The following is a 26,315-nucleotide window of genomic DNA, read 5'->3' as shown; positions in this document are numbered from 1 at the left end:
CGGCTCCCCACTTCAGCGCACCGCAGGTGCTTAGCGGAGCGCGGGAGGCTGACATTCATCGTCTCCCTCTCCCCCCGAGCGTTGCTCAGCTGTCCTTGCGGAGCATGCGCACTACGAGACCGATGGAGCACGGCGGGAGCGGCGCCGGGCCCTTCCGCCTGAGCCGCGTGGTGCGCATGCGCGCTCCCACCCCGCGCGGCACTCGCCCCGCCCCCCGCGCCATTTGAGTCGCTGGCAGCGGGCGCGCGCGGGCCCATTTTCACCCCCACGTGACATGGAGGCGGGGACGGGAAGGGAAAGGTCAGCGGCGTCGCTGGCGGAGGGGGAGCGGAAGGTCAGGGTGCCGCGGAGCGGAAGTGGGAGCCGGAGCCCGTCCGCCATTGTGGGGAAGCGGAGCCCGGAGCAGGGGGGGGAAGCGGCGCTGCGTGCGGCTGGCCGGCTCCTTCCAGCGGCAGCCCGATCGGCGGCGGCGGCGAACCCAGGCGGCGGCGACAATCAGGCGGCGGCGGGGAGGAGGAGGCGGAGACGAGCGGCGCGGCGGGCGGGCGGGCGAGCGGCCCCGGCGTGCGGAATCACTCGAGGCCCAGGCGGAGCGAGGGGATCGCGGCTCCCCGTGAAGAATGTCAGCCACCAGCGTCGATCAGGTACCAGCTGCCCGCACACCGCTATCTCTTCTCCTCGCGTCTGGCGCTCGGAGGGCGGCGGCCCGGCGGCCTCCCACTCCGTCCCTCCTCGCCGCCATGGGGAGCGGCGGGCGATCGGCGCCCGCTATGGCGGCCCCTGCCCGGCCCCGGCAGCCCCTATTTATAACCGCCGGGCCGCGCCAGCTCCGCTCCGCCTCCCCGCTGCGGGGCCCAGCCCGGCCTGGCGGCTCTGCGTCTGCCCGCGCCACGAGCGAGCCCTCGGCAGGCCCTGTGGGCGCCCGTTTCCTCTCGCCGTTCCTAGAGCGCTTCTCTCGGCTCTCCCTGTTTTTTCTCCGACTTCTGGTTATCGCTTTCTCTTTTCTTGTCTTCCTCTCCTCGCTCGCGTTTTCTTCTTTCGGGCCTCCTTCTCTGCGACCTCCGCTTCTTTCAGCTGTTCTCCGATTCCTCGCAGGGCTTCGAGGTTTTCTCAGCCTTTGCCAGGCCTTGCTGCTCTTCCTCTCTTGGCGGGCGCTTTTCTGCCTTGATCCTCGCTTCCTCCTTGGGCCTCTGCCTCTCCTCCAAAGTTTACTCCTCGCAGTCTCCTTCCCCCCTTTTATTTTCTCTGTGCCTTCAGTGTTTTGTGCCTTTTGTCTCCGTGTATGCTCTCCGGTTTCCTTTTGTGCACTTATTTCTAGCTCAGTGATCTCTTAGCTTTCCTTGCTGACTAGCCTTCCATGGGGGCTGCTGCTTCTCAACTTTTTTTTAGTTTTGTGGCTCTTGTTGCTCTCTGTGTGACTGGATGAGTTGTATCCCAGACGATGAGATGTTGGTGTTTCTTAAGGAGGTTTTCCTCTGCTTTTGGGAGGGGGAGGTGACTAACCAGCACAGCTTTAGGTGGAAATGGGTTAAACAGAGACCTAACTGAGACAGCTTATATGCAAGCAAGATGGTGGTTTTCTCTAACATAGCCTAAACTTTCAAACCAGTACTGAATCTTTCAGGAGTAAAAATTGCTGGAGAGTAGCAGAGCCAGGGAATCTGCTCATGATTAGTTGTACATGTGCAAGGAGATGAATTAGATTCTGATGGGTTACAAGTTGCTTATTTCTTTTTAAGCTTGTTTTATTTTGTTATAGAGGAATTAAGGTTACCGTAACTCGTTCTTTTATAGTGGTTCTTAGTGAGTGGCAGATTAACAGTGTTTTGTAATGACTAATCCTAAAAAAAAAAAAAAAAATTCTCCTTAAGGTATTATTTTCTTGTGTGAAAGCGTAAACATGGTACCATTTTCTCGATGTAACTGACTGAACAAGGAATGTACAGCTTGTAGTTCAGCTTGCAATATTACTGTATATTCTTTTGTACATTTAAAAGGCAAGGCATTATAGGTTTTTCCCTGATAAGTACCCATCAGTCAGTTTAAACGATGACGTATGATAATGAAGCTCTAGCACTGGCAGTAATCTTAAGCTAACTTTCTTTGTTCTTTTAGGCTATGCTGTGTTTATTGCTTATGTCTCTCAAGGAAGGGCAATCAAAATTCATTTGCTCAGATTTCTGCTGCCGGTTAAGCTTTGCCTGTTTTAAAAGACTGTAGGATATTTTAATGATTTTCAGTGAAATTCTTTCAATTTTAAAACTCTTCAGTTGAGTTTGTACATCAGAATTTTTTATAATAGCTTGAATTGATATTTAAATTGAAAAGAACTGGTAAACTTGAATTAGCTTGACAAAAACATCAGAAGATTCTAACTGAAATTTTCTGTTTTGCTTTTTTCCCCACTTTCCTATGTACAGAGACCTAAAGGACAGGGAAATAAAGGTAAGTCAATTCACTGTAATTTTGTGTAAATGTCTGATCTTGTTTGTGGAGCTTAATGTTTTCTGAGACAATTATGGGAAGGGAATGCAGCTATAGGATGTCTTATTTCAGATGAAGACAACAGGAAATTGCATACAAAATATTACTTCCCAGCATTTTTTTGCAATGGTACAATAGTATGTCAATTTAAATTTTTATTTTTCAAATAGACTATTGGAGTAATAAAACAACAGCTGATTTTTTTAGCTGATGTTGTTTGATATGTTTGCACAATCTCTTTAACAGTATACCTTGGATCTTTCTGTACAGTGAGTGGAATCAGTATACTAGAATCGTCAGGAGGAGTCTTTTGAGCAGTTTCCTTAGCTTGAGGAACACAAACCATGTGACTGCTTAGTTAGTCATATCTGTGAACAGAACACATCACCCTCCTTATTTTCAGAAAATATCTTGGCTCCGTCTGTAGAGAATATTTTTGTAGTCTCCTAAGCCTTTTGTTTGTTTGTTTTTACTTTTTTCATTTTTTTTTAAACATCTTTGTATTTAAAATAGGGTTTATTCCCTCCCATAGAAACCATCAAGTACTTCACTCTAAAGTGCTAGGCCAGTCTGTGTGTGTGACGTATCAGATTATGTCCTGCAGTTATTTCTGGTCTAGAGTTTATCTTTGATATTAAAAAAAAACAAACAAAACAAAAGGAACCCAACCCAATAATTTATTTGGGTTTTTTATTTGTGTAGTCAGCACACTTGTGCCAATGAATTTCTTATCTGCTTAGTAAGCTGAGCAGTAGGTTAGTATGCAAACAGCTACCTGTGTGATGCGGTCAGTGTGGTTATTTCTGCATGCAGATTAAAAACGTTTTTGTGGACCTTATGTATTTTTTGACCCTGCTATTTATTATCTGAACTAATCTAACTGTTCTCTATGAAGTGTCATTTAATGTTATCCACACTTATTCTCTTGTTCTGCCTGTATGCAGATTATTTACTTCTGTATGTACCACTCATGTTGGCATGTGCTTCCTGAATCTTCTTGAATCTAGCCTGTTTCCTTCTAATTTCAACATGCATTCAGTGAAAAATAAATCTGTCTGCCTCCTTAGACCCATTCAGTTTAGTCATTTTTTTCCTGAGTACTTGTTCTCTCATATTGTAGTACTTGTAGAACTTTTTATGATTTTTCTTTGAAGTGGTTATATTTCTGCCCTTTGTATTTCTCTTAAGTGAGAGGACAGTTTCATTTTAGCAAGTAGTTTGTGGCTTTCTGTCCTTCAGATTATAACGTCTATGTTTCCAGAGAAGTTAGAGCTATTAGAGAATCATAGAAGTACTTTTTGAACTATTTTTCCAATATATGAATTGGGTGTAAAGTATCGAGCATCTCATTTGAGATACTGTCCTGCAGTTTGTTTAATAATGAAAGTGAACAAGTCAGCATATTTTCTGTGCTGTAACTTGTAAATGCTTCAAAATGTGTAAATTAATACATGGTTTCAACTTGTCAAAATAAGGAGGCTTTTGCATTTCTGAACTTGGATTTTTAGTGGATTGCATCCTGTTAAATAGCGTACAAGTCTCCTGGTGAGAATATGATATCAATGAAAACTGGAGTGAAACAAACCAATAATCAGCTCAATTCTACTGAAATATAAAGTGTGGCAAATAATTTACAAAACTGATTTAATTTGGTGTTAGATTAAAGGGCTTGAAGATAGAAGATGGTAGCTCAAGTAGTTGTTGTTAGATCAGAGGTTTGTTCAAGAGGATATATTAAGTCAGTGTCAGCAATCCTTACTGTCCAAATGCTAGCAGGCAGTAATCTTTTTGAGATGTCATGATATGGTCACAGCTTAAAGGGACCTTGAGGGAGTATGTGTTACTGAGTCAGCACATTAATCTGAAGCTCTGTGCATATGCATAGGAATGGTGATGTTGGGAAGGATTGGGTATGTAAATGAAGTGTTTCTCATGTTGAAATAGGAATACTAAGCCTTCAAATGATATTGAGAATTTGCTCGTATTGTCTAGGAAAATTCTCTTGATGCTTTGTTCTAGTTAGTTAAAAGTAGGTGCCATGTGCTTTCTCTTTTGACCGGAATGTGTGGGATTATACATCTGGGTTATAGAACAGTCTATCAGTCTGTTGGACATTAACTCCAGTATTTCAGAGGCTTGGACCAGTAAATGATTTTATCTTGAAAGTTTTCTTATTGTATTTGTCAAATACTGTACTGTTGACATAAGACATCAAAACTGATATCATCCAAATGATGTCTTGCAGTGGGGATAAGGAGGACCTGGCATTCCCCAAACTCCCTTTTTCCCTTGCTTTAGTTTTTGCCAACATATTGCACCTATGAAAGGAAGTCCTGATTTGTGCTTACCTGTGTATATATTTTTGATTTTGTAGGAGGTTTAAATATAAGATTAGGTTTAAAACAAGAATAGAACACTACAGGTTACGTTTAGTACTTATTACGTACCACATTAATCTGGATGTAGCAACAGCTTCTAGGGAGAAATTTATTCTTAATACCTTTGGCCATCATTTGTGCAATTTGCTAGTGGTTATTCAAAGGATAGCAACAGTTGAAGGAACATAAGCTTTAAATTCCTTTATTTGATGAGCTGTTTCTTCCTGGTATCTAATTACACTGTGTTTTTACAAGAAGTATGCAGTATTTTCAGGGTTGGACCGATACAGATGCTTTTACTAACTGTAGGTTAGTTTCTGGTAGTATACTTCATCACTGCCCTGTTCAGTTAGAATACTTAATATGAGATTTTGGGTATGAGGCATGCATCTTAATCTGTTTTCTCTTGTTAAATACATGTGTGGGCTGCATTCTTCATTTTAAACACCTTATGTGAAGTTAGAGTGAAAAGCTAAAGGAACAGTTGTAATGATGATGTCTTACTGAAAAGTATATACATTTAGTAGTAGAGATGGCAGCACAGAACTATTTTGTGTTGCTGACTTAAGATCTCAATATAGAATAAACAAGAAAGAAAATACATTTATAAGAATATTGTTAGTTATGGCTGACCAAAATAATTATTGTGAGAGACCTTTAGATGCCTCTGAAACAATAAACATGGCTCGTTTAATGAAGATCAGCTGTCAGTGTGAAAAGATTAATTTTGATAGGATTCTAATCTTGACCTGTAGTTTGTATATTGCTTTATGTGTGGCTGTATGCTTTGAAGAAAGCCGTGTTCCTCCTTTTTATTTTTTTGTTATAACAAAATTGTATTTGGGAATGTTGCTGTTTATAGTCTTTGGTTAAGACTAAGCAATGGATATGGCATGGGGTGGAGAAGAGACCTTGAGGATTATTCTCTTGTGTGACTGGGCCAAATGTAAAATGGAATATAGAGTTCCACTCTATGTTTCCACTGTATTTAAGTTCAGGATGATTAGTGACCGCAGCTGAAACTCCTTATTTATGGAAAAACAAACAAAAACTATAATCTTAAATTGTTATTTAATTTAGAAATATTTTTATATCATGTTTTAATACACATTGTGTTCACCTTTGTTAGTCATAATTGTCTGCAGCTCGTTTACAAACACTGTCAGTGTATAATGATGGTCAAGTGACCTTCTGAAACCCCAGAATGATAAGTGAAAGTTGCTTCCATCCTTCTCAGGTAGTTGCTTTGGAACAAATCTTCTGTTATTCTTTATTAAATTGATTTTTCCATCTCTTGTTACTGCTGTCTGAAGTTAATACATTTTTCCATTTTTTTTTTTTTCCATATGTTTATATGTATTCCTTTGTTATTTTTCCAGTTAGTTTAATTCCCTGAAGACACTTTGTTACTGAAATCAAATGTGGAAGAAATTGTGAAGTGTCTGGTTTGCAGTGTTAACTTTAGTGGGGGGAAGAACACAACCAACCAAAAAAAAAAATATCTTCAAGTATTTTCTATGTAAAAAACAAAAACAAACAAACAAAAAAAAAAAACCCTGGAAGATTTAGTTACATAGCTGTATATACTTTTCAGAAGCTTTTGCTAAAAAGAGAAAAACAGGTGTCAACTTGTATCTGAGTTTTCCCAACTGTCAGAAGATCTGCTGCTTTGCTGTAACTTCTGATGTCATCGATTCTTAGAGCACTTTATCAATTACTCTAAAGCTTGGTTTCGCCAAACATGCTGATAGGTAACAGCAGCAGAAAATGCATTCTGAAAAGCAGTCACTTGTTTCTGAGATTTCTTTGTCTTTCAGTTCTATAATTTCAGTCACTATTCTGCTTTGTGCTCTGGAAACAGTGAAGTTTAGTTGAGAGTTCTGCAATTTGACTTTGAACAATAGGGGAGGGGGGAAATTGAGAGATACTTCAAGTAATTTGAGCAACTGGAAAATGCCAAGTAGGTATTAATGCCTTAAATGAAACTAAAAGTAATAAATAGAAAGCTAAGAAGAGCAGATAGGAAGAGATTCCACTGTCTAATGGCATGTGTGCAGGGAAAGGATAGTAAACTTGTTCCTGGGGACTTGAACTTCTGCTTCTGTCTTTCACTGGCCCCTCTAAACTCAAGATATGTTGCTAATTCAGTGCAGTCTAATAGTTGTGTAGGAATTAGAAAATTAAACAGCTGAAATAGCCCTTCCCTGTTGTATTGGTGGGATGCTGACTTTAATCTTTTCAGCAGAAAGCTATATATTACAGATTTCACTGAACGTATTGAATTTGTGTGATCTCACTGGTCTGCACATTTGCACTTAATCTGGTACTTCTGGAAACACTGGATTTACTGCCCATGCAAATAAGGTGACTGAAGATTTTCTGTCTGTGTAGTTCAGAAAATTCCTCCTCCAGGAAAGGAACTCCACCATCAGGAATAGTCTGCTTTGGTTGCAGTCTTTCCAGACCTCTTCTGAGATCTGACTGGGGAGCTTAATGGTCTATCTTCTTTGAACAGAGTAAAGCTTAACAGTAATGTATTCTGTCTCAATGAAGCATCACTAGAAGTATTTCATTGAACAGGTTATTAATTGTTACCTATTTTGAAAGTGCATCGTTAGTCTTCCAGAAAGTATATCTAATGCAAATATACTTTTAGTTTCAGTACAGAACGGTTCGATTCATCAAAAGGATGCAGTAAATGATGATGATTTTGAGCCATATCTAAGTAGTCAGACAAATCAGGTAAGTGAACATTGCTTACTGTCTCGAAGTTAACTTTGGAGTTTGATGGAATTCCAGACAGTTCATTTTTGAATGATGCTTCTTAACATTACTTGCCTGAATAGCTGTTGAAATACAGTTTTGTGTCATATTTTATTTGTATATATAAGACATGAAATAGTTAAAGTTGTCTTAAATTCTGGATAAGATTCTGTTAATATGCATCGTCTGATGTCTCTTGCTCTTGTGTTCCAACTTCAAACTAGTTACAAGAATCTTCAAAAAATGAAAGAAAAACCCAAACATCACAATAAAACCCTACACCTTAAATTTGCAGTGAATTATATTTTGGATGAAGTTCAAAACAACAGTTTCATTGGCTCTGAGAAAATATTAAGTGTGGACATAATTCCCTTTGATGTTAGTAGGAATATCTCACAGTTGGTTGCATAATAGGTTGAAGCTTAATATAACTGGAGTGTGGTATAATGCTTCTGCTGGAATGTTAATGGCTTATTTTCAGAGCTGTGAATTGTCTCTGTAGTCAGAAGTTAACATACGTTAAGTTTGTAAGTTGTAGTGGTGTTGAGAGTGAAAGAAAAGACAAATTATTAAAAGACTTTTGAGAACTCTTCCTACTTTCCTGTTTCCTCAAATAACACAATATTAAGGAGGCATTATCTGAGGGATGATAATGTGCTGTGTTTTTTTCCAAAACAATGTCAGAAGTTTGTGGTGGGTAGTCCTTCAACTTCATCATCTAAAGACATAACTGTTGTGATTTCTTAGGAGTCTTAGAATTGGAGTTTGGATTTAGTGAGCAAGCTTTGTTCTGCTAGACCACAGATTGTTCTTAATGGGAATGTTAGTTTGAGTGCTGTTCCTCACGAAACAAAGATGTTCTTGCATTCTTCCTGCTATTATGTTCTGGTAGTTGTCTCCTATTAGAAAAATCTTGACAAAAAAGCAACAAGAATGCAGAAAAATTAAGTCTTAATTGTAGTTTGTTTTTCTGTTAATGAAACTACAGTTGTTATGACTTGATTTTTTTTTTTTTTTTTTTTTTTTAAAATGGTTTCTGAAAACATGGCTACTTCCAACAGATATTTTTACTCATCTTTGTTACCTTCAAGGAAATGGGGAAAGTTGCAAATTCTTTCATATGATCGTTAACAGTGTTTTGGATGGTATTAGAAATACTTTGTCCTGAGCACATAGCCTGTATTGCTGATTTTTGTCTTATTCTCTTGCAGAGTAACAGCTATCCACCAATGTCAGACCCATATATGCCTAGTTATTATGCTCCATCCATTGGATTTCCATACTCTTTAGGCGAAGCAGCATGGTCAACTGCAGGTGACCCTCCAATGCCATACTTGACAACTTATGGACAGATGAGTAATGGTGAACATCATTACATACCTGATGGTGTATTTAGTCAACCTGGGGCATTAGGAAACACCCCTCCATTTCTTGGGCAGCATGGATTTAATTTTTTTCCTGGGAATGCAGACTTCTCTACATGGGGGACGAGTGGATCTCAGGGACAATCAACGCAAAGCTCTGCTTACAGCAGCAGCTATGGCTATCCACCTAGTTCTCTTGGGAGAGCCATAGCAGATGGACAGGCTGGATTTGGCAGTGATACTCTGAGCAAGGTGCCTGGGATTAGCAGCATTGAGCAAGGCATGACTGGACTGAAAATTGGTGGAGATATGACAGCTGCTGTAACAAAAACTGTAGGTTCAGCTCTGAGCAGTACTGGTATGACAAGTATTGCAGCCAACAGTGTGCCCCCAGTTAGCAGTTCAGCACCTAAACCAACCTCGTGGGCTGCCATTGCAAGGAAGCCTGCTAAACCTCAGCCGAAACTCAAGCCTAAAGGTAATGTGGGCATTGGGGGCCCTGCTGTACCACCACCACCTATAAAACACAACATGAATATTGGAACTTGGGATGACAAGGGGTCAGTGGTAAAAGCTCCCCCAGCCCAACCAGTACTGCCTCCTCAGACCATAATCCAGCAGCCTCAGCCATTAATCCAACCACCAACACTGGTGCAAAGCCAACTGCCTCAACAGCAGCCTCAGCCACAGCAACCACAACAGCAACAAGGACCTCAGCAGCAGGCCCAGCCTCACCAGTTGCAGCAGCAGCAGTTGCAAAACCGCTGGGTAGCGCCTCGTAATAGGGGTGTGGGCTTCAGCCAGAACAACGGAGCTGGCAGTGAAAACTTTGGTTTAGGTGTTGTATCCGTCAGCTCCTCACCTTCTGGTGTGGAAGTGCACCCAGTGCTGGAGAAACTAAAGGCCATAAACAACTACAATCCCAAAGACTTCGATTGGAACCTGAAGAATGGACGTGTGTTTATAATCAAAAGTTATTCAGAGGACGATATTCATCGCTCCATTAAGTACTCTATCTGGTGTAGTACTGAACATGGTAATAAGCGCTTGGATGCTGCTTACCGTTCCTTGAATGGAAAAGGCCCACTCTATTTACTCTTCAGTGTGAATGGCAGTGGACACTTTTGTGGAGTGGCTGAGATGAAGTCTGTTGTGGACTACAATGCATATGCTGGCGTCTGGTCTCAGGATAAGTGGAAGGGCAAGTTCGATGTCAAATGGATCTTTGTCAAAGACGTTCCCAATAACCAACTGCGGCATATTCGCTTGGAAAACAATGACAACAAACCAGTTACCAATTCGAGGGACACTCAAGAAGTACCCCTAGAAAAAGCCAAGCAAGTGCTTAAAATAATTGCTACTTTCAAGCATACCACCTCAATCTTTGATGACTTTGCACATTATGAAAAGCGTCAAGAAGAGGAGGAAGCCATGCGTAGGGTAAGAAAACCAGTATTATAGTAGCTTTCCTGTATTTTCGGTTCTTGGTGGCCTTGTTATTTCATACAGCTGAAATTTCTCAGTGTGAGTGTCGAGTCAGAACGTGGTGCTTTTTCACCGAGGTGTATATACCTGATATAATTAGTTCTTAATGGAAAGAATAACTTTCTTGAACCTGTGTTAATAAAACAAGTTACGTGTTTAACTGCAGTGCTAACATTGGCATGCGTAAGATGACTTCTGAGTGTTTCACAAAATGAACAAAAATGGAATTGAGTGCATTATCCCTAACTGTAGTATCCAAGTTTAGACAACTTCTAGTTTCTGTATCATTGAAGAAACATGAAATTATAGATGAAGTTAACGTTATTTACCAAATAAATTAAAATTCTGCTTTAATAAACTTTTAACAAGCTTTTTGCAAAGAGTAGATTTTCTCCTCGATTCAGTTTGTCTTTTGTAGGTTTCTGAAATATGTGAGTGATATAATGATGACTTATGCAGTGTCAGAATTATATTTTGGGCAATTCTGATAGTGCAATTAAAAATATACGTAGCTTGTTTCTGTGATTAAAAGTGTACCTGTGATAAATCTGTAGAGAAAACTGTAATTTCGGAGGTTCAGCATTTCAGAAAATCAAAAAAGGCAAAAATACTTGCACTTTAAACTGTTTTACAGTACTTGCTTGTCGGATTAACTCTCCCACCACTAAAAACTGTTCCATTCACCATTAGTCTCAATATTTACTTTTGCTATTTTTTTTTTTCCGGACTTGCTACTGTAACAGTAAATACATGATTTATCACATGTTTAGAACTACTTCAGGGATCTGGAATTACTTTACCTAGTTAGTTGATATTCAGAAGCGTGAATTTGCTTCAGTGAGCTTTTGCTCTCAGTTCATCCATCACACCACTTCCTGAGTAAAAATACCCTTAAGTCTATGGTTTATGCAAATTAGGAGACTTGTGGGATATGAAGTCCTGAATTTGTTCTTGTTTGAAGCTGCCATCGTTTTGACTGCATAAGAATTTCACCTGCTGCACTATCTCCTTATCTCTGGTAGGTTAGGTCCAACCTCTTCTGCCATACTGCCAGCATCCACCTCACCGTGGATGCCAGCACTCACCATGGGCCAACATAATAGAGTAGGAGGCATTCATTTCAGAGCATTCCTTTTTTTTTTTTTTTAAATAATTTTTAAGAGCACTGGTGTTCTAAATCAGTACTGCTACTTCTGTGCCATCTTGATGATGGGAGATTGGACCATGATCTTATCTAATATTCTAAGGGAAAAATTCTGATTTTTTGCAAGTTTTAGTACAACTTTATGGTTTTTGTAATGTTTCAGAAAGGCAAGACTAAGTGTTTCTCTGTAGCATTCATGTGTCAGAAGTGCCTTAATTTCTGATGTTTTAAGACACTTTATGAAGACCTTGCTGACTTCAAAGGTAGAGCAGATACTTTTGTGAAAGAACTTATCAAAAGAGTCATAATTTAGACGTGTCCTAGCAGCTGTTTTATTTGTGGTTTGTATTCCTCTACAGTAGGTAAAATCCATGATGTGTACTGGGGGGAAGGGACTGAGCATGGATTTAGTAATGTTTCTGTGTATTTTAAATATCAGTGTACTAAACTCAGCATTTACTGGGTCTCTATCTACATGACTGTGATTGTGCATTTTATGTAATAAAGGAATATTGCTCTTCAATATTTTCAGTGATGCATACAGTATCTGTATGACTCAGGTACTGAACTTTACATTTCTCTATTAATACAGCTGCTTTTTCCAGTTCTAGTGAAAGCAAACATACTTGTCACAGTACTTTCACAATGGATGTTGATTTTTTTCTACAACAGTGAACAACTTCTTTTTCTGGTAAATTACAAAAAATGAGTTTAGAACTGCATATCTTGGATGTCAGGGGGAAGTTCTTCACAGAGAGAGTGATGAGGTACTGGAACAGGCTGCACAGAGAGGTTGTGGATGCTCTGTTCCTGGATGTGTTCAAGGCCAGGTTGGATGGGGCCCTGGACAGCCTGGTCTAGTACCAGATCTGGAGGATGGTGACCTTGCTTGTGGCAGGGTGGTTGGAACTTGATGTTCCTTGGGGTCCCTTCCAATTCAAACCATTCTATGATTCTGTGTCTACAAGTGAGATTTCCTTTTTGAAGATGTACTTAAGGCATGCCTGAAGCAAATTTATACAATTTGTAGCATTACTTGGGTTGCAAGGGATCTTAAATATCATCTAGTTTCAACTCCCTGTATTGGGCAGTGTTGTTCCTCACCAGATCAGGCTGCCCAGGGCCCTAACTTAGAATATAGGAAGTCCAAGTTAAACTAATTCCCTTAAAAGCTAGTGTTGGTTTAAAACCTCTAGGTTTCTTCTTGTTCTGTTATGGTGCAGTGTAGAAACAACTTATCCTGAAGCTGTAAACATTCACTTAATGTTTAACTCCTTCATGGTTCAAGCGTGGTTTAGAAATGCAGTAATTACTATTGTAAGCTCTATTTTATGGTTAGTTGAGTAATCCTTTATTACCTAGGGTCATCTAAGTTTGTGGAGCCATATACAAATTAGTATGCTTCTTTCTGCCAGTAGAATTGTGAATTCCATGCACGTTGAATTAATGCTTTTCTCTGTGGCAGCTGTTGTTGTTTCTGTCATAAGTTTTCTTTTTGTAGTTGAAAAAAAAGTAACTGCATCAGATGGTAGTAGTCACTTGCATTTTCTTTCAAGAAAGGTTACTCATTCATTGTTGCAAAGATGGTAACAAAATTTCCTACAGTCAGCGATCTAAATAAAGCAGCAGCATCTGATTAATAGATGTTATTTTACTTTATAACTGTTCATCCCAGGTAACTTATTTGAAAGTAATTGGTCATAAAAAATTAATCTGAACAAATCAGGGGAATCAATAATTAGTTTTTAATATGACTTGGCATTGTTTTGTTCAAGTTATGGCAGCATACTTGCAAAAGTGCAATGAATGAGACTTCCTTAACTTTGCATTTGATACAGGTTGCTTCAAAGTGTAATTATTAGAACTGCTGTATCAGTCACTGCTTGATGTGACCCTGCTGTCATCCAGATATGTAAAAGTAGGATTGGAAACAAACTTGTGCTGCACTCACATTTTTCTTATTGCTGAGGTTCTAGTATCCTATTTTAAATGTATTGGGTGCTAAGTTCTTTACCAAGAGAGTGGTGAGGTGCTGGAACAGGCTGCCCAGAGAGGTTGTGGATGCCCCATCCCTGGAGGTGTTCAAAGCCAGGTTGGATGGGGCCCTGAGTATCCTGGTGTAGTATTAAGTGTGGAGGTTGGTGGGTCCTCCTGCCTGTGGCTGGGGTTGGAGCTTTGATGATCCTTGAGGTCCCTTCCAACCCAATCCATTCTACAATTCTGTATCTTTTCATCTAAGGAACTAACAGGCTCCTTTTTCACGAGTTTTGCCAATGGTAGGTTGAAATCTGAAATCTGCGTTAGTCGCATTAGTCCTTAGTTTGAATTACTGCTTGGTGGTTGTGGTGTAAGCGTGCGTGATTGAAGACTGTTCAAAAACATGTTGGATTGTCTTTCAACAGAAAGCAGTAGAAATATGATGCATTAAAAAAAAAAAGTTGAGCTTAAAAGCTTAAAATATGCTGTTTAAGAGTATGTAATTACAGTAGGAAAATAAGTTGCAAAAAATCTGTTGTATTTATACACCTGACCATCAGTAAATATGTAGGTCAAAATGAAGCCTGGCTTTGATTAAAAAATAACAACAAAAGCAAAACAAACAACCAAGCACACAGAGCCCCACCAGCCAAGTAAACAAATAACCTACCCCCAAACTAACAGTTGTTGAAATATTCCAAGGTTTTCACTCACCCGCAGGGGGTGACTTCTGAAAAGTGTAGTTTTCTGTTGTTTGAGGACCTCTTTTGGTGCAGCTTAGTATTGAATTCTACTTCTTGTACCATATGGTGGACAGAAGGTCATGATTCCTCATAATTGTAGAATGCTGACTTAGTAACAGAGCATGAAATGGTTTTATTGTAACAGTCCTGACAAATAATTATTATCTGTAGGAGAAGATGAAATCAGTATAATCACAGCTGTTTATCTAATTTGCATTTGGAGTTTTTTTTTTTTTCTTTACAGGAAACTTTTAAGTGGCAGGTGAATATTTGCCATGTTAGTTTTCTGATGCACTACACATCTTGTTATAGGAGTGCTCATATAGCCAGAACTTTTTGACTCAGAGTAATTTCATATTTTTTCCTTCATTGTGATAGCAGTGTGGCTGCTGTTTCTCTGATAAGCTGTCTTATCAGATGATAGTGTTAAACAACATGTTAAACAATATATCTTTCTACTCTAGGACATTGCTATCTTTATGCTTGATTAGATATTTCTAAAAAATATATAGTATGGGAATGAGGAAAGTGAGGAAACAAAGTGTGAGCTGTTATCACTTTCCTCCTGCTCCAGCGCATTCAACTATGTCAAGCTCTGATATAAACACATAATCCTTGCACAAGTGAAAGAAAACAGTTAGACTAACATTTTTAATGTAGGTAATTGGTAGTAGTACTGTCATCTTGTACTGCCTTTTTTTTTTTGTGTGTGTGCTAAAGATTCAGAACAGTAAGTGAGATTTTCTGATATCTTGTGAGAAATGCATTTACTTCATACTTCTCAGATTTTGAGGGTTATTTCAGAATTTTCTTGAACTTGCTGCATATCTACAGTTTTTTTTCTTTATAAATAAGAGTGGTATTGAAGGTGTAATGTCTATTGCAAGAAAAAAAATAACAGGCTGGGAAGCTTTGCTGTTAATGTGCATAAGATGAAGGGTATCCCTGGTCCTGGGAGAAGAGAATTATTTGGGACAAGCGGAATTTATACACTGATGTGGTATTTTTTCATCCTTTGGTGATGCCTTTGCCTATGCCTTAATATGCTTCAGCATTGTGAGTCATTTAGGAGCAGCTGAAAATGATCTGCAAGTTTTCTTACAGGCATATGAATTTCAGTGCCTGTGTTTTCTGCACATTTGGCTGAGACAGTTGTTCATGTTCAGAGTTGATGTGTAAAGTTTATTACAGGATAAAGATGATGTGGAGAGATTTGGGTATTAAAAGGTGGTACCACTAATATATGTTGACTGTGTAAGGATTTAAGTAGTGATACAGCCTGCCTTTCTGTTGAAAGGAAAAAGGTGTTGCGGCAGGGGAAGTCCAGTATTGAAGTGTTGAATGAAAGAGCTGGAATGCAATTAAGCTCGCAGGTAGTCTTAGTTTCAAAAGAGACTTAAATGGATTTTTTTCCCTTGTCTTTTTGATTTGAAATTCCTGTCTGTGGGATGAGGACTTCAGAGACTTTTCTACTGAGCAGAAGGACCAAATTTCTTTTGTAATATACAGACGGAAAAGCTAGGAACATCAACTAAGTGGTTTGCTTGGATGCTATGAGGCAAATCATTTTTGGAATCTAATGGTTTAATATTCATAAATATGAAGGTAGCTCCTTAAAACTCTGAACTTGAATTGAGTGTGGTCTGTGATAACTGCAGTGTTTCTGAATGTTCTGTTGAAGTTCTTGGTTGTTTTTTGTTGTTCATTTGAGCAATTCTAAGCTTCTTCCAGAGCAAAAGCAGATCAGTGATTGTTCACGAGTAGCCTTTCACATCCTGCTCAGATGAATCTGTTGAGAACAAATTGACTGGAACACTATGCTTTTCCTGCAGCTTGCAGGAAGTGTGACAAAATGTGTCTGCATAGGAGAGTCCACAACCTCCATGACTTCACTCTGCTTCAGCATTGTATCATTAATTCATGTCAGAGGTGGACTAGTTAGGAGAAAGTCAAGCATAGTTTGTTAGTGGTGCTTTAATGCAAAAACCAACAAACCAACAGTCAAAAACGATATGAAGCTTAAATAACTAGAAATACTGTTTCTACAGATTGAATTGAACTTAATTGTTGAGGTTTAGTGTGAAAGTTGATTGGTTTTAATCTTCAGAATCATCTGAAATCATGGATTACGTTTTTTTTTTTTTTTTTTTTTTTTTTTTTTTTTTTTTTTTTTTTTTATATCAGATGAACTGTTTGAGCCAGGTTCCATGTAAGTGCCTGGTAGTGTTCTTAACAGGAGAGGTAATTATGATTACTGTTGTGCTTCTCTACCTAGGGTCATATTCAGCTGTGAGAATGTAAGCAATCTTGTATGTTAATTCCATTTTCATATGGAATATAATGAAAAAGTGAGATAAACTATGTTTGTGATTCTTCATGACAGATTTTAAATTGAAATAGTAATATGAGTTGCAGATTGTAATTTCTGTTATATGTACACAGAGAGTTAGTGGTGAGGCTTAAAGAAAGTCTGGGAAGTTCTTCCCCAGAGTATTGACTTTGCAGTGGATGTCATTTCTCTTCTAAGGCTATTCCAAATTCTTTAGCAGAGTTGTTAAATAAGGTCTTGTTTTTGTTGCCCATGGGTTTCTGAGTAGAAGTAACAAAGATGTCAGTCATCTAATTGCTTTCTGCAGCTCTTTCTTACATCAGACACCTGTTCCAAGGCCTGGAAAGTCAGTATTATACAGTTTCTTTTTTTACTTTTTAATGAGCTTCCTCCAATGGCTATGTTGTAGCTAATTAAAATCTGATATTTCAACATGTATTGCACTGTAGGGAAGCACTTGCTATGTCTAGTTAGAATTGGCCAATCCATCACTGACAATATCCATCTGGGGAAACAAGACTGGAAGAGCTTTTCTGGCTCATGGAGTTTAAGTTTCTTTGTGGTTTGTCGTTACATAGTATCTTTAAATCAGTTAAGTTTTTTTCTCCACCTCTGCCTTATGAATGTTCATACCTTGTTATTTAGTGTGCTGTGAGAGTTCAGATGTAAATTCATAGTTTTCTTAAGCATAACAAAGTATAGAATGTTATGTCTGTTCCACTAAGAATGCTCTGCTCAAATATAATTTACCACGATGATTGTAATATTTACAGTTTTGCTGTTGCTGAATCTTTCTGAGGTTAAAATAAGTAAAATGCCATCAAAATTAATATGGAAAATAAGAATTCTGGATTTTGCAGCTTTTTCAGACTTTCCCAGCATTCATATGCTTATTTGCTGTCTGGAACTCAAATGATCTACAACAGCAGGGTCTTGAATGAGTATTAATTCATATGGCTTACTGGAAAAGTTGGAGCTCTGGAGTTGTAAAATTTCATTTGACGTCCTTGATTTTTAATTTGTTTTACTTTTCATGTTGAAATAAGAAATAGAAGAAACTAAATGTTTGGGAGGAGGTGGTACCTGAGCGCTTAATTTCTGGGTTCATGTAAGGCTTCTAGAGGTCCTTCCCAAGTGATCTTTCCTTCACAGATTCCCAGAATCACTAGAAGTGCTACTTAGATATGCTTAAGTAATTTTTATCTGGTTGTAAGATAATCTATCTTCAGATTTACCCTCTCTCTGGAATTTGAGATGTTGATATTTCACACAGCTTTAGAAGTTTCATTAACAGATGGCTGATGAGATCCTTGCTATAAATGGGCTAAACTATTTCTAACTTTTTTTGCTTTTCTCAGAAATCTGTTCTTGGTTGTGGTCTCGAGCACTAAGGTCAGACCTGGGTTTCTGCTGTCCCATTGTAATGATACACTGGGGTGCAGTGAATGGCAGATTATGGCTGAAGCCATCAATAAATGAGATTTCATGAGCTTTGTGGCTTTTTCTCGCCATCTTTACAGCTGTCTCTTCCACCTCTGCCAGGTGTTCCAGCCTACACAGTAGGGTTGGCAGACGTGTGTGCCTGCACTTCCCTTCACAGAATGCAGTCTGACATGTTTGCTTACATTGCAGATGAACATGAGGATTAAATCGAAGTCTGCACTGAAGCAACTGAAATATGCTGCATGTTCCCTTTTGAAACTGCTGTAAGAATGCTGTCTCTTGATGGGGGCAAAGCAGAGACCTTCAAGCATGAACATTTTAAAGATTGCAGCATGATACACAAGTTCTGCAGAGGTTTTTTTTTGCAAGTATAGCTGATCATGCTGGAGTTGAACACATGGGGATACTACCTGCAATTTGTGCAAGTTTGCAACCCCAAATAGCTTTAAAAATGGATACCTTGAAATGTTCACACCTCCATCTGTCATAAAATAAGCAAAAGTCCTTTCTTCACCCTGAACTTCAGTCTGTAGGACCTTAGGGGGGGAAGTGCATCTTAGGGCTGAAGCAGTTCTTTTTGTTAGGTTTCCACTTCAATTTTGCTACTAAAAATTAGCATTTTTCATTTCACCTGTTTTGGGCAAGAAATTCCAGAAAGTAGTGTTATACATCTCAGCAGTTTCTTTCAGATCAGACTGTATTTTTGTTGCTTTGAAGGTTGAAATTTTGTTGGCATAGAGGTTCTTTTAAATCTGAGGATAAATGGCATTGTGATTGCTTTTCAGCACAAGATCTTCCAATTTGTGCACCGAACTCAAAATTGAACGCACATTGCTGTGCTGCTCATTACATATCTTTCTTTACTCTAAACTGAGGCATGTTTCTTATGCCTAAACCTTTTTAGGTTCACCTTGATTTAGTTTTGTCAGTTTGTGTAGAAAGTTGTTTGCATGCATGAAGCTTGCTTACCACGTGGTCTTTTGCTAGCAGTTACTGCTAACCAGCTGTTCCATTCCCACATAGTTCTAAATCAAATGCTTGATTGCTTTCCATTTCTGCTCATAAACTCCACCCAAAGCTGGGTAACCTCACTGTGGCAGATTGGGAAGTAAAGCAGGCTGTGCTGGCCTTTGGCAGGGAATGTGAATTGACCTGAGAAGCTTTTTACTCTAGGATGCTGAGTTTTGGAAAAGATCTTACTCATCTGAATATAAGAAGAGAGAGAGCAGGTTGGAGTGCAGAGAGACACTGTGTAGTCAGCTTGACTAAATGGTTACCTGGGAATGGAGGAAAACTGATGATGCTACTTTTGTGTAGATAGTATTTTAAATTGAAAAAATATTGATACATCGTTATTTAACACTGCAGTTTTGTAGGCTGCTGTAATACAGCATAGTGGCTTTCAGCACTTGGCAGTTAAGTCTGCTCATAGTACAGCAATAATCTAAGATGTACATAAGCAGGCTGTTTTTGCATGCTTTATGTACATAGGCATGAGGCCCAGTGATCATGTGTTTTTAGCCTAGAGATACTCTTTAACATACCAACATGTATTAATTTAATGACTGATAGCATCAATCTCATTTTAAAATCACTGTGCAAATATTGGCCATGCATCTCTGAACTAGGAAAAAGGATATTGTGGAATAATGCTAATTTTGCTCCTTAAATATACTGAAGTTCTGTCCTAGAGTTTGGAACAAGCAAGTTGCATAGCTGCTGAGACAGTGAGATTACTGTCTCAGTGACCAAGTGCTCTGCAAACCTTACATTTTTGGTATTCATTTTGTAGCAGCCTTTCTTGAAGCAGAAGTCTGTCTTGAGGAAGACTAGATAATCAACTGTTCTCTAGGAACGATTTCAATGTTTTGTATACTCCCATTATAATGTCTTTTTGTGAGAATTTATTTGTGATTGTGTGAATTTTCACTTTCCCTAAGTAGTTTCTAGCATAATAAAGTTTCAGCATGGTATCAGATAGTGGTTTTGAATCGTTCAAATGCCTCCTGGTTTATTTTGGTTTTCCTTGCTATGTTTGTGTTCCAATTATAACATCCTGTGTAATGCAATAATAAAAACACTGGAAATGAGCTCTGTTTTCTTTTAAATGAGGCAGGGAGCTATCTCTTCCAGAAAGTATTATCAAACATTTACATAACTTGCTCAGTGATACATTTAAAAAAAAAAAAAAAATTCTAATGGAAGAAAATTTTTAAGTTTCCTAGAGTCAAACTGTAGTGTCTTTCTGCAGTCTAATTAGCAAGATGCATAATGAAGGCAAGGAAGAATAATCGCTGTTTGTTCTTTTCCTACAGATCATAATGCTTAATTGTATATTTATCTTAAAGAAAATGATGAATCATTGAAAACGTTACTCCTCTGTTAGTCTTGTAATACAGTGGAAGATTCTATTAGTCTCTGGTAGAGATACAGTGAAATTAATAGTGTTTACATTGTTTATCTTTTTTTACACATGTGACATATTGCATTATGCTAAATGTAACATCTTACACTTCTGTGGTGGCTTTGAGGTGAATGTCAGCCAGATTTGCAAGTGAGGCTCGCATTTGAGTGGTTTCTGTCATTGTTTATTGTTATCTTGTTTTTGTTTGTCTTTACCCAGCTGTTCCTACCTCACTCTTTTTGTAAGTAACTTCTAGACAGAAAATATTGTATGGTTGGCCTTTTTCATTTTATCTCGTCATCACAGCACCGTGTTTGCATGGAGGAAGAAGTACTGGTGCAACTTGTTCCTTTACCTTTTGATCTTAAGCACATCAAAATGTTTACCATAGCAGTCTTTGATTAAGATATCTGGGAGCGTGATCTTTGTGTTTTCATTTATTTAGTATCTACTGTAGAGAGAAAATGTACATAGAGATGGTTGTAAAGCTATAAAGTTAGAAGTCCTTGAAAGTTAGTTGCTTGATTTTAGAGAATTCACAATGCTACTGCTTTAATGAGAGGAAAGCAAGTAATGTTTAACTTTGTGTATTAACACGATTTCCCTCTTTGTTTTTGTTTTCTTTCAGGAGAGGAATAGAAACAAACAATAACTGTATGGAGATATCCTGCTAGAATTACAACACTAATGATGTAGACTCTGGAAATGCCTAATATGTCTAAGAAGACGTTATTAAAGCTTTTTTCTGCTTAAGGTGACATCTTTGAACACTTTAACACGAAATTGACTCTTCTTGTAATGGTTCTCATCAGTGCATCTGCCCTTATACTCTCTCACCAAACACACTTGAGAACTGTACCTTCGTCAAGCACTTTCTGTCCTGAAGCTTTTACCAGTATCTGCTGTCTTTTGTATTTATGCATCCTAGCTAAGGCACAGGAGACTGAACGAATGCAAGGATTCATTAACTCTTTGAATTTGTTAAATACTAACATTTAACCATTAGAAGTGGTTCAATGATGTGAGATTCACATTGCTTCAACTTAATTTTTTTTCTTTGTAGTTTTTTTTAATTGTCAGATTTTAGCTATTCAACAGATTAAAAGCAAATCATGCCATATTTAGTCCTGGAGTAAAACTCAAGTCTAAATGTTCATGTGAAAATTATTGTAGTAATCTTTTAAAATGGCAAAGCAACTTTAAGCTGCAGTTTAGCCAAATGAAACGTAACATAAAATTATATTAGAATGACATTTCCCTTGTTTCAAACTGTTTGGTGTAAGAGAATATTAATATGCAGCTTGGTGGACGCCACCAGTTAATGCACATTTCTTTATTTTTTTTCTGTAACATGTATACTGAAAAAAAGTGCATTTGTCTGAGGAACTGTTTGTTTGCTACCACTCAATGAATCTCAGTTTTGAGTAAATGTACCTCAGTCTAAATCAGACTTTTTATGACCTTTATAACTACATTTAAAATCTTTAATTCCTATTTCTGGGTGTTTGCAAGCCTGACAGATTGCTATCATGAAAGTGAAAATTTACTCCTCTAGGTGATTCACTAGCTAAATAAACATAATTCTTGTTTAGCAAGCATATACTGTTCTCAAAGTTTTTTGTTTCACTTACCCAACATTGAGGTGTTTTCCCCTGTCTACTGTTAAAAATATTGGGAAAAAAAAAAAAAAGAAACAACCCTTGATCCATGGAGAAGACATAGCCATTTTATCAAGATATTTGTTAGAAAACAAGGAATTTTAGAATTCTTATTAAACTGGTTACTGCTCTACTAGCTTTTAACTCCTCAAATTGTATCCTTTGTTTCAGTTCATGTAGCCACATGCATTCTATCTTCTGGAAGAGAATATTAGAAAAATGTTAAGCAGGTGTATTGACTGTATGAAATACTGAGCAGCCTGTACCAAACTCCATGGATAGCTTTCTCTTTTTAGAAAGACAGTGTAGAAGTCAGATATGTTATAGCTTAAAATAGCAATATGGCGTATTATTTGAACGTTTCATGTCTTAATGTCCAGCACAGATGTTTATATTGTTTTGAGCCCTTCATTTACGGATTCTGGCAATCAAAGTTCTGAAGCTTAAGTGGTATAACTTTGTTTTGAATACAGACTATTTTGCTGGATTTTAGTTTTTCTCAGGCCCCAGCTCTCTTCTGACTTTGCATATATAAAACAGTCAATAGATGCTATTTCTTACTCATTATTGTAAATATTTGAGAATGAGGAGTAGCAGATATGAATCTTAATTTTTACTGCTTGTTTTCTGCAAACTCGGAGGGAAGCAGCTTTCATATTTTGGAAAGAAGCAGCAATCTCACTTAAGTGCAGATTAGGTGAGGAAGGGAAAGGCTAAGCTCTTATTATGTGAGGAGACTAGAAGAGAGTTTTCAAGCCCCAAACCTTATGAAATTGGCTTCAGCCCCAAAATCCTCGCTTCCCTGTTTTTGTTTCTTGCTAACAAATTCTGTAGGTATTTGTTTCCCTCTGTTGGCTGACCTATGGATTACTGCCTGTTGTTCCAACTGTGACTGATCATTTGAAGTGGCAAAGATCAATATTCAAAGAATGTAGTCCTTCTGATAATCCTTTAAGGGAGCAGCATGCTTCTACTTCTTTGTTGCAAAAATATCAGGAAAATGCACAGATGTTTCCAGTAAAAGAAAGCTACTGTTAGTCAGGTATTCAGGATTTGATTGCATGTGCAACCTTACTTTGCTTCTGCTGCAGTATTCATATTTTTGCAGACTTAAAGTATTTCCTGCTTTAGCCCTCGCCTCTTTTATTCTATAGCATGAGCATTGCTCTGGGATTGAATTAGACTTAGAATAAAATGAGTTTGTTACTTTGCAGACTTTGAAAGCTTGGCAAATGAGAAGGGATTGTAACAGAAGGAGGTGATCACGTTTAGAGAGCTGTGACAGTTCTTATGCTGTTCCAGGATTGTTAGTTGATCTACAAATAGAAGAGTTTAATTGCTGATGGTATTAGTCATGTTGTGACCGACTTGCAGACTGCTGAGAGTTTAGTATGTGCAGCTGAAATTAAAAGGAGTTTTATGTGCATATAAAGTGCTGTAAAAATAGTATATACTGTTGTAATATACAGCTGTGGAGTGCTGTACTGGTTAATGGACACATGACACTGCTAGCCTTCAGCTTCCTTATGCACGAGCCATTTTCCTCCAGAAAGAAAAGGAATGGTGCTTAATATCTCAAATAAATGTAGAAATACTTTTTTTGGTCTCTTTTTTTTTTTTTTTTTTTTTTCCCCCCCAATACAGTGAAGCTGTGTTAATGGCTGCTTGCTCACAGTGAAGTTGGTAGAACCCCACTTCTGTTCCTGATTCTGCCTCCTCTGTGTCAGCATTTGTTTTCCTGTGGTCCATACTGAACCAGTTAAATCAGCAGAAAATTTCTTAACTGTCTGAACAGTGAGGTTAAACATTTATGAGGGAGATGTTGGGAGGGAAAGGAAGAAGGCTTTTCCTTTGAGGAGCAATGCTGAACAGGCACTGCTGCATTGTAACTGCATGCTCACCAGTAGACAAACCACATACAGTAGTATTGTGAAAACTGCAGATGACTGCCCTCCCCCCACCCCCCCCCCAAAAAAAACCAAAAAAGCTGTTTATAGTGTAAGATTAAGTTAGCATACAGTGGAATAAAATGTTATTGCACCTCTAGTGCAGGAGGAGTGTAAAAATGCTGAATATTTTCCATTTTGAGTACTTTTCCCACTTTAAACACATCTGACAAGTCATAGAGAAAGGATTGCTGAAAGACTTGACCTGCCTTATTGTACAAATTGAGACAAATCAACGTTGTGTGAGCTTTGCTAATCTTTGAGTATGTCTTGTCTTTGTAATATCAACATCTTTAACGTAGGGGGTTTTTTGGTGTTAGACAAGAAATAAACCCTGTCAATTGAATGCTCAGGTTTCTGACTAAAGCAAAACATGGGTGCTACTTTATTATTAAAAGATTTGGATTGGGAAAGCCTCAATATTCACAGCTAGACAAAATTCACTGCTTTGTGTCTTCTGTTTTTCTAGGCTTAATTTTATCAAGTACCATTTTTGCTGTACATCCTCTTGCTTTTTTCTCCTTGGATAATCTGACAGTTTCAAAGCACTGTCTGCAAAGTTCAGATGCAAAAGCCCCTTGCCAAAAGCATTTTCATCCCAGACAAATCCACCAAACATGGTGAGCTTTTAAGTCAAGTGCAAAAAAACTTGGTGTATCGAAGAAAGTATATTAGTTATTTTTCATTACTTAGTCAAAATTCTGCTTTGAAGTTACTTTCTATGCAGTACAAGTGTTTCCACACCTGAAACATGTTCTTTTAAACAAATTCTTTTGATTTCAGTGCATCTTCCTTTTTCCTATTTGAAACTGCCAATGTCACTGAAAATGTTGAAGCAACAGTGTTTAGAATTCCATAAATAGCGTTATTTTTGTTTTGGCCCTTTTGCAGCTAAGTTTCTGAAATTATTGTTCTTTCACAAGAAGATATTTAAATATTTGAGATTATTCTAGTAGAGTGTGAAAATCCAGTGTGGAGCGTCTTCTAATTTTCTGCTGCCTCATTTTTAAGTAAATAATCCCAGGCATTCAAATATAAGTAACTCTTTATGAAGAAATGACTTTCATGTGGTTTTCAAGGCCATTAGAACTAATTTTTGCTGCCAATTTATATTATGGAACTACACTCCTACTTTCTATGTCTTTATTCTTTTGACAGGTGGAGGTCAATATAGTTTAATGATAAATTGAGAGAATAAGAGGAGTTCTGTTAAGTTGCAAAAGAAGCTGGTTTACATTTTTGTTTTTATATGAATTAGCATACAGTAACTTAAATGAAAACCTTGCATGACAATTGACAATTTGATCTTAATTTTTTTTTTTTTTTTTTTTTTAAACTTTCAGTGAAAGTAACCTCTTCATGTTCTCATTTAATCTATTTTCAGCCTGGCATGTAAGCTGTAGTTTGTGGGAGAGGAATGAATTATTCCATGAGTTATAGGAAACTTAAGTTTGGCTTCATTTAAAACTATGATACTAGTGTACAGCTGACATGTTTTCATTAAAGCATCTGTTCTATATTGTCTATTCTACTTTATATACTTGAATAAAGTGCATTTGAATATGGTGAATATTGGCCTTTCAGTTCGTGAAGTTAAATTTCTAACTATTCCTGGCTTTTGACAGTATTTAACTTCCCATAAAAATCCTGAAATGTTAATTATATACTCATTGTTCAGGGATCTCTAAGCCAAATGATACTAATAACACATGCAACATTTTGTTTATTAATGTTCCATTATATGCATAATGTTTGTTACCACTTATCTGACCTAGTCCTTCCCCAGATGTGGAAGTGTGACAATAGAAGTCAGGCACAAGTCGGATGTCTCTTTCAGTTTCCCTCTGCATTGCAGGAGGAATATCTGCCATAATGCAAGCAGAGAGCATAAATGGGTTGGTCTTCAGATATCTTCCTGTAGAATTTCACTCTTACTTACACCTTCAGGAAGCAATGAATTCCTTTCTTCCATTAAAGTAAGCATTCCTTTCCATTTCCCCATTCCTTTTGGGATGACTCCAGTGTCTGCTGCTATCTTGGGAAGCGTGGCCATGGATGCATTTTCTGAAATCTGCAAAAATGTTCCCGACTCATTGATTTCCCTTTCTGAACAAAAGAAATCTGCTAGCAGAGTTTTAATTTATTTTGGTTTGTTTCAGTCTGTTTCCCATAGGAATTGCTAAATTCGGTTTCCCAC

At 38.0% G+C, this 26,315-nt stretch overlaps 1 protein-coding gene across 1 annotated transcript; it reads left to right on the top strand.

Moving 5' to 3' along the window:
• The first annotated feature begins 253 nt into the window (after window positions 1-253).
• On the top strand, window positions 254-22,211 carry YTHDF3 (YTH N6-methyladenosine RNA binding protein 3). Its single transcript, XM_048938758.1, has 5 exons — window positions 254-644; window positions 2,421-2,445; window positions 7,519-7,604; window positions 8,837-10,429; window positions 21,143-22,211. The coding sequence occupies exons 1-5, from the start codon at window positions 621-623 to the stop codon at window positions 21,164-21,166; spliced, it is 1,752 nt and encodes a 583-aa protein (XP_048794715.1). The 5' UTR covers window positions 254-620; the 3' UTR covers window positions 21,167-22,211.
• Window positions 22,212-26,315: the final 4,104 nt, after the last annotated feature.

This window comes from Lagopus muta, chromosome 3 (assembly GCF_023343835.1).
Source record: "Lagopus muta isolate bLagMut1 chromosome 3, bLagMut1 primary, whole genome shotgun sequence".
NCBI classification, from domain to species: Eukaryota; Metazoa; Chordata; class Aves; order Galliformes; family Phasianidae; genus Lagopus; species Lagopus muta.
This window is presented reverse-complemented; position numbering and strand designations above follow the sequence as displayed.

Bases quoted from the DNA above. Each gene is read 5' to 3' on its own strand.
- YTHDF3 (XM_048938758.1), top strand. From the start codon at position 621: ATGTCAGCCACCAGCGTCGATCAG. The intron at 2,446-7,518 runs GTAAGTCAATTC...ATATACTTTTAG, and splicing joins TAAAGGACAGGGAAATAAAG to TTTCAGTACAGAACGGTTCG. The intron at 7,605-8,836 runs GTAAGTGAACAT...ATTCTCTTGCAG, and splicing joins TAAGTAGTCAGACAAATCAG to AGTAACAGCTATCCACCAAT.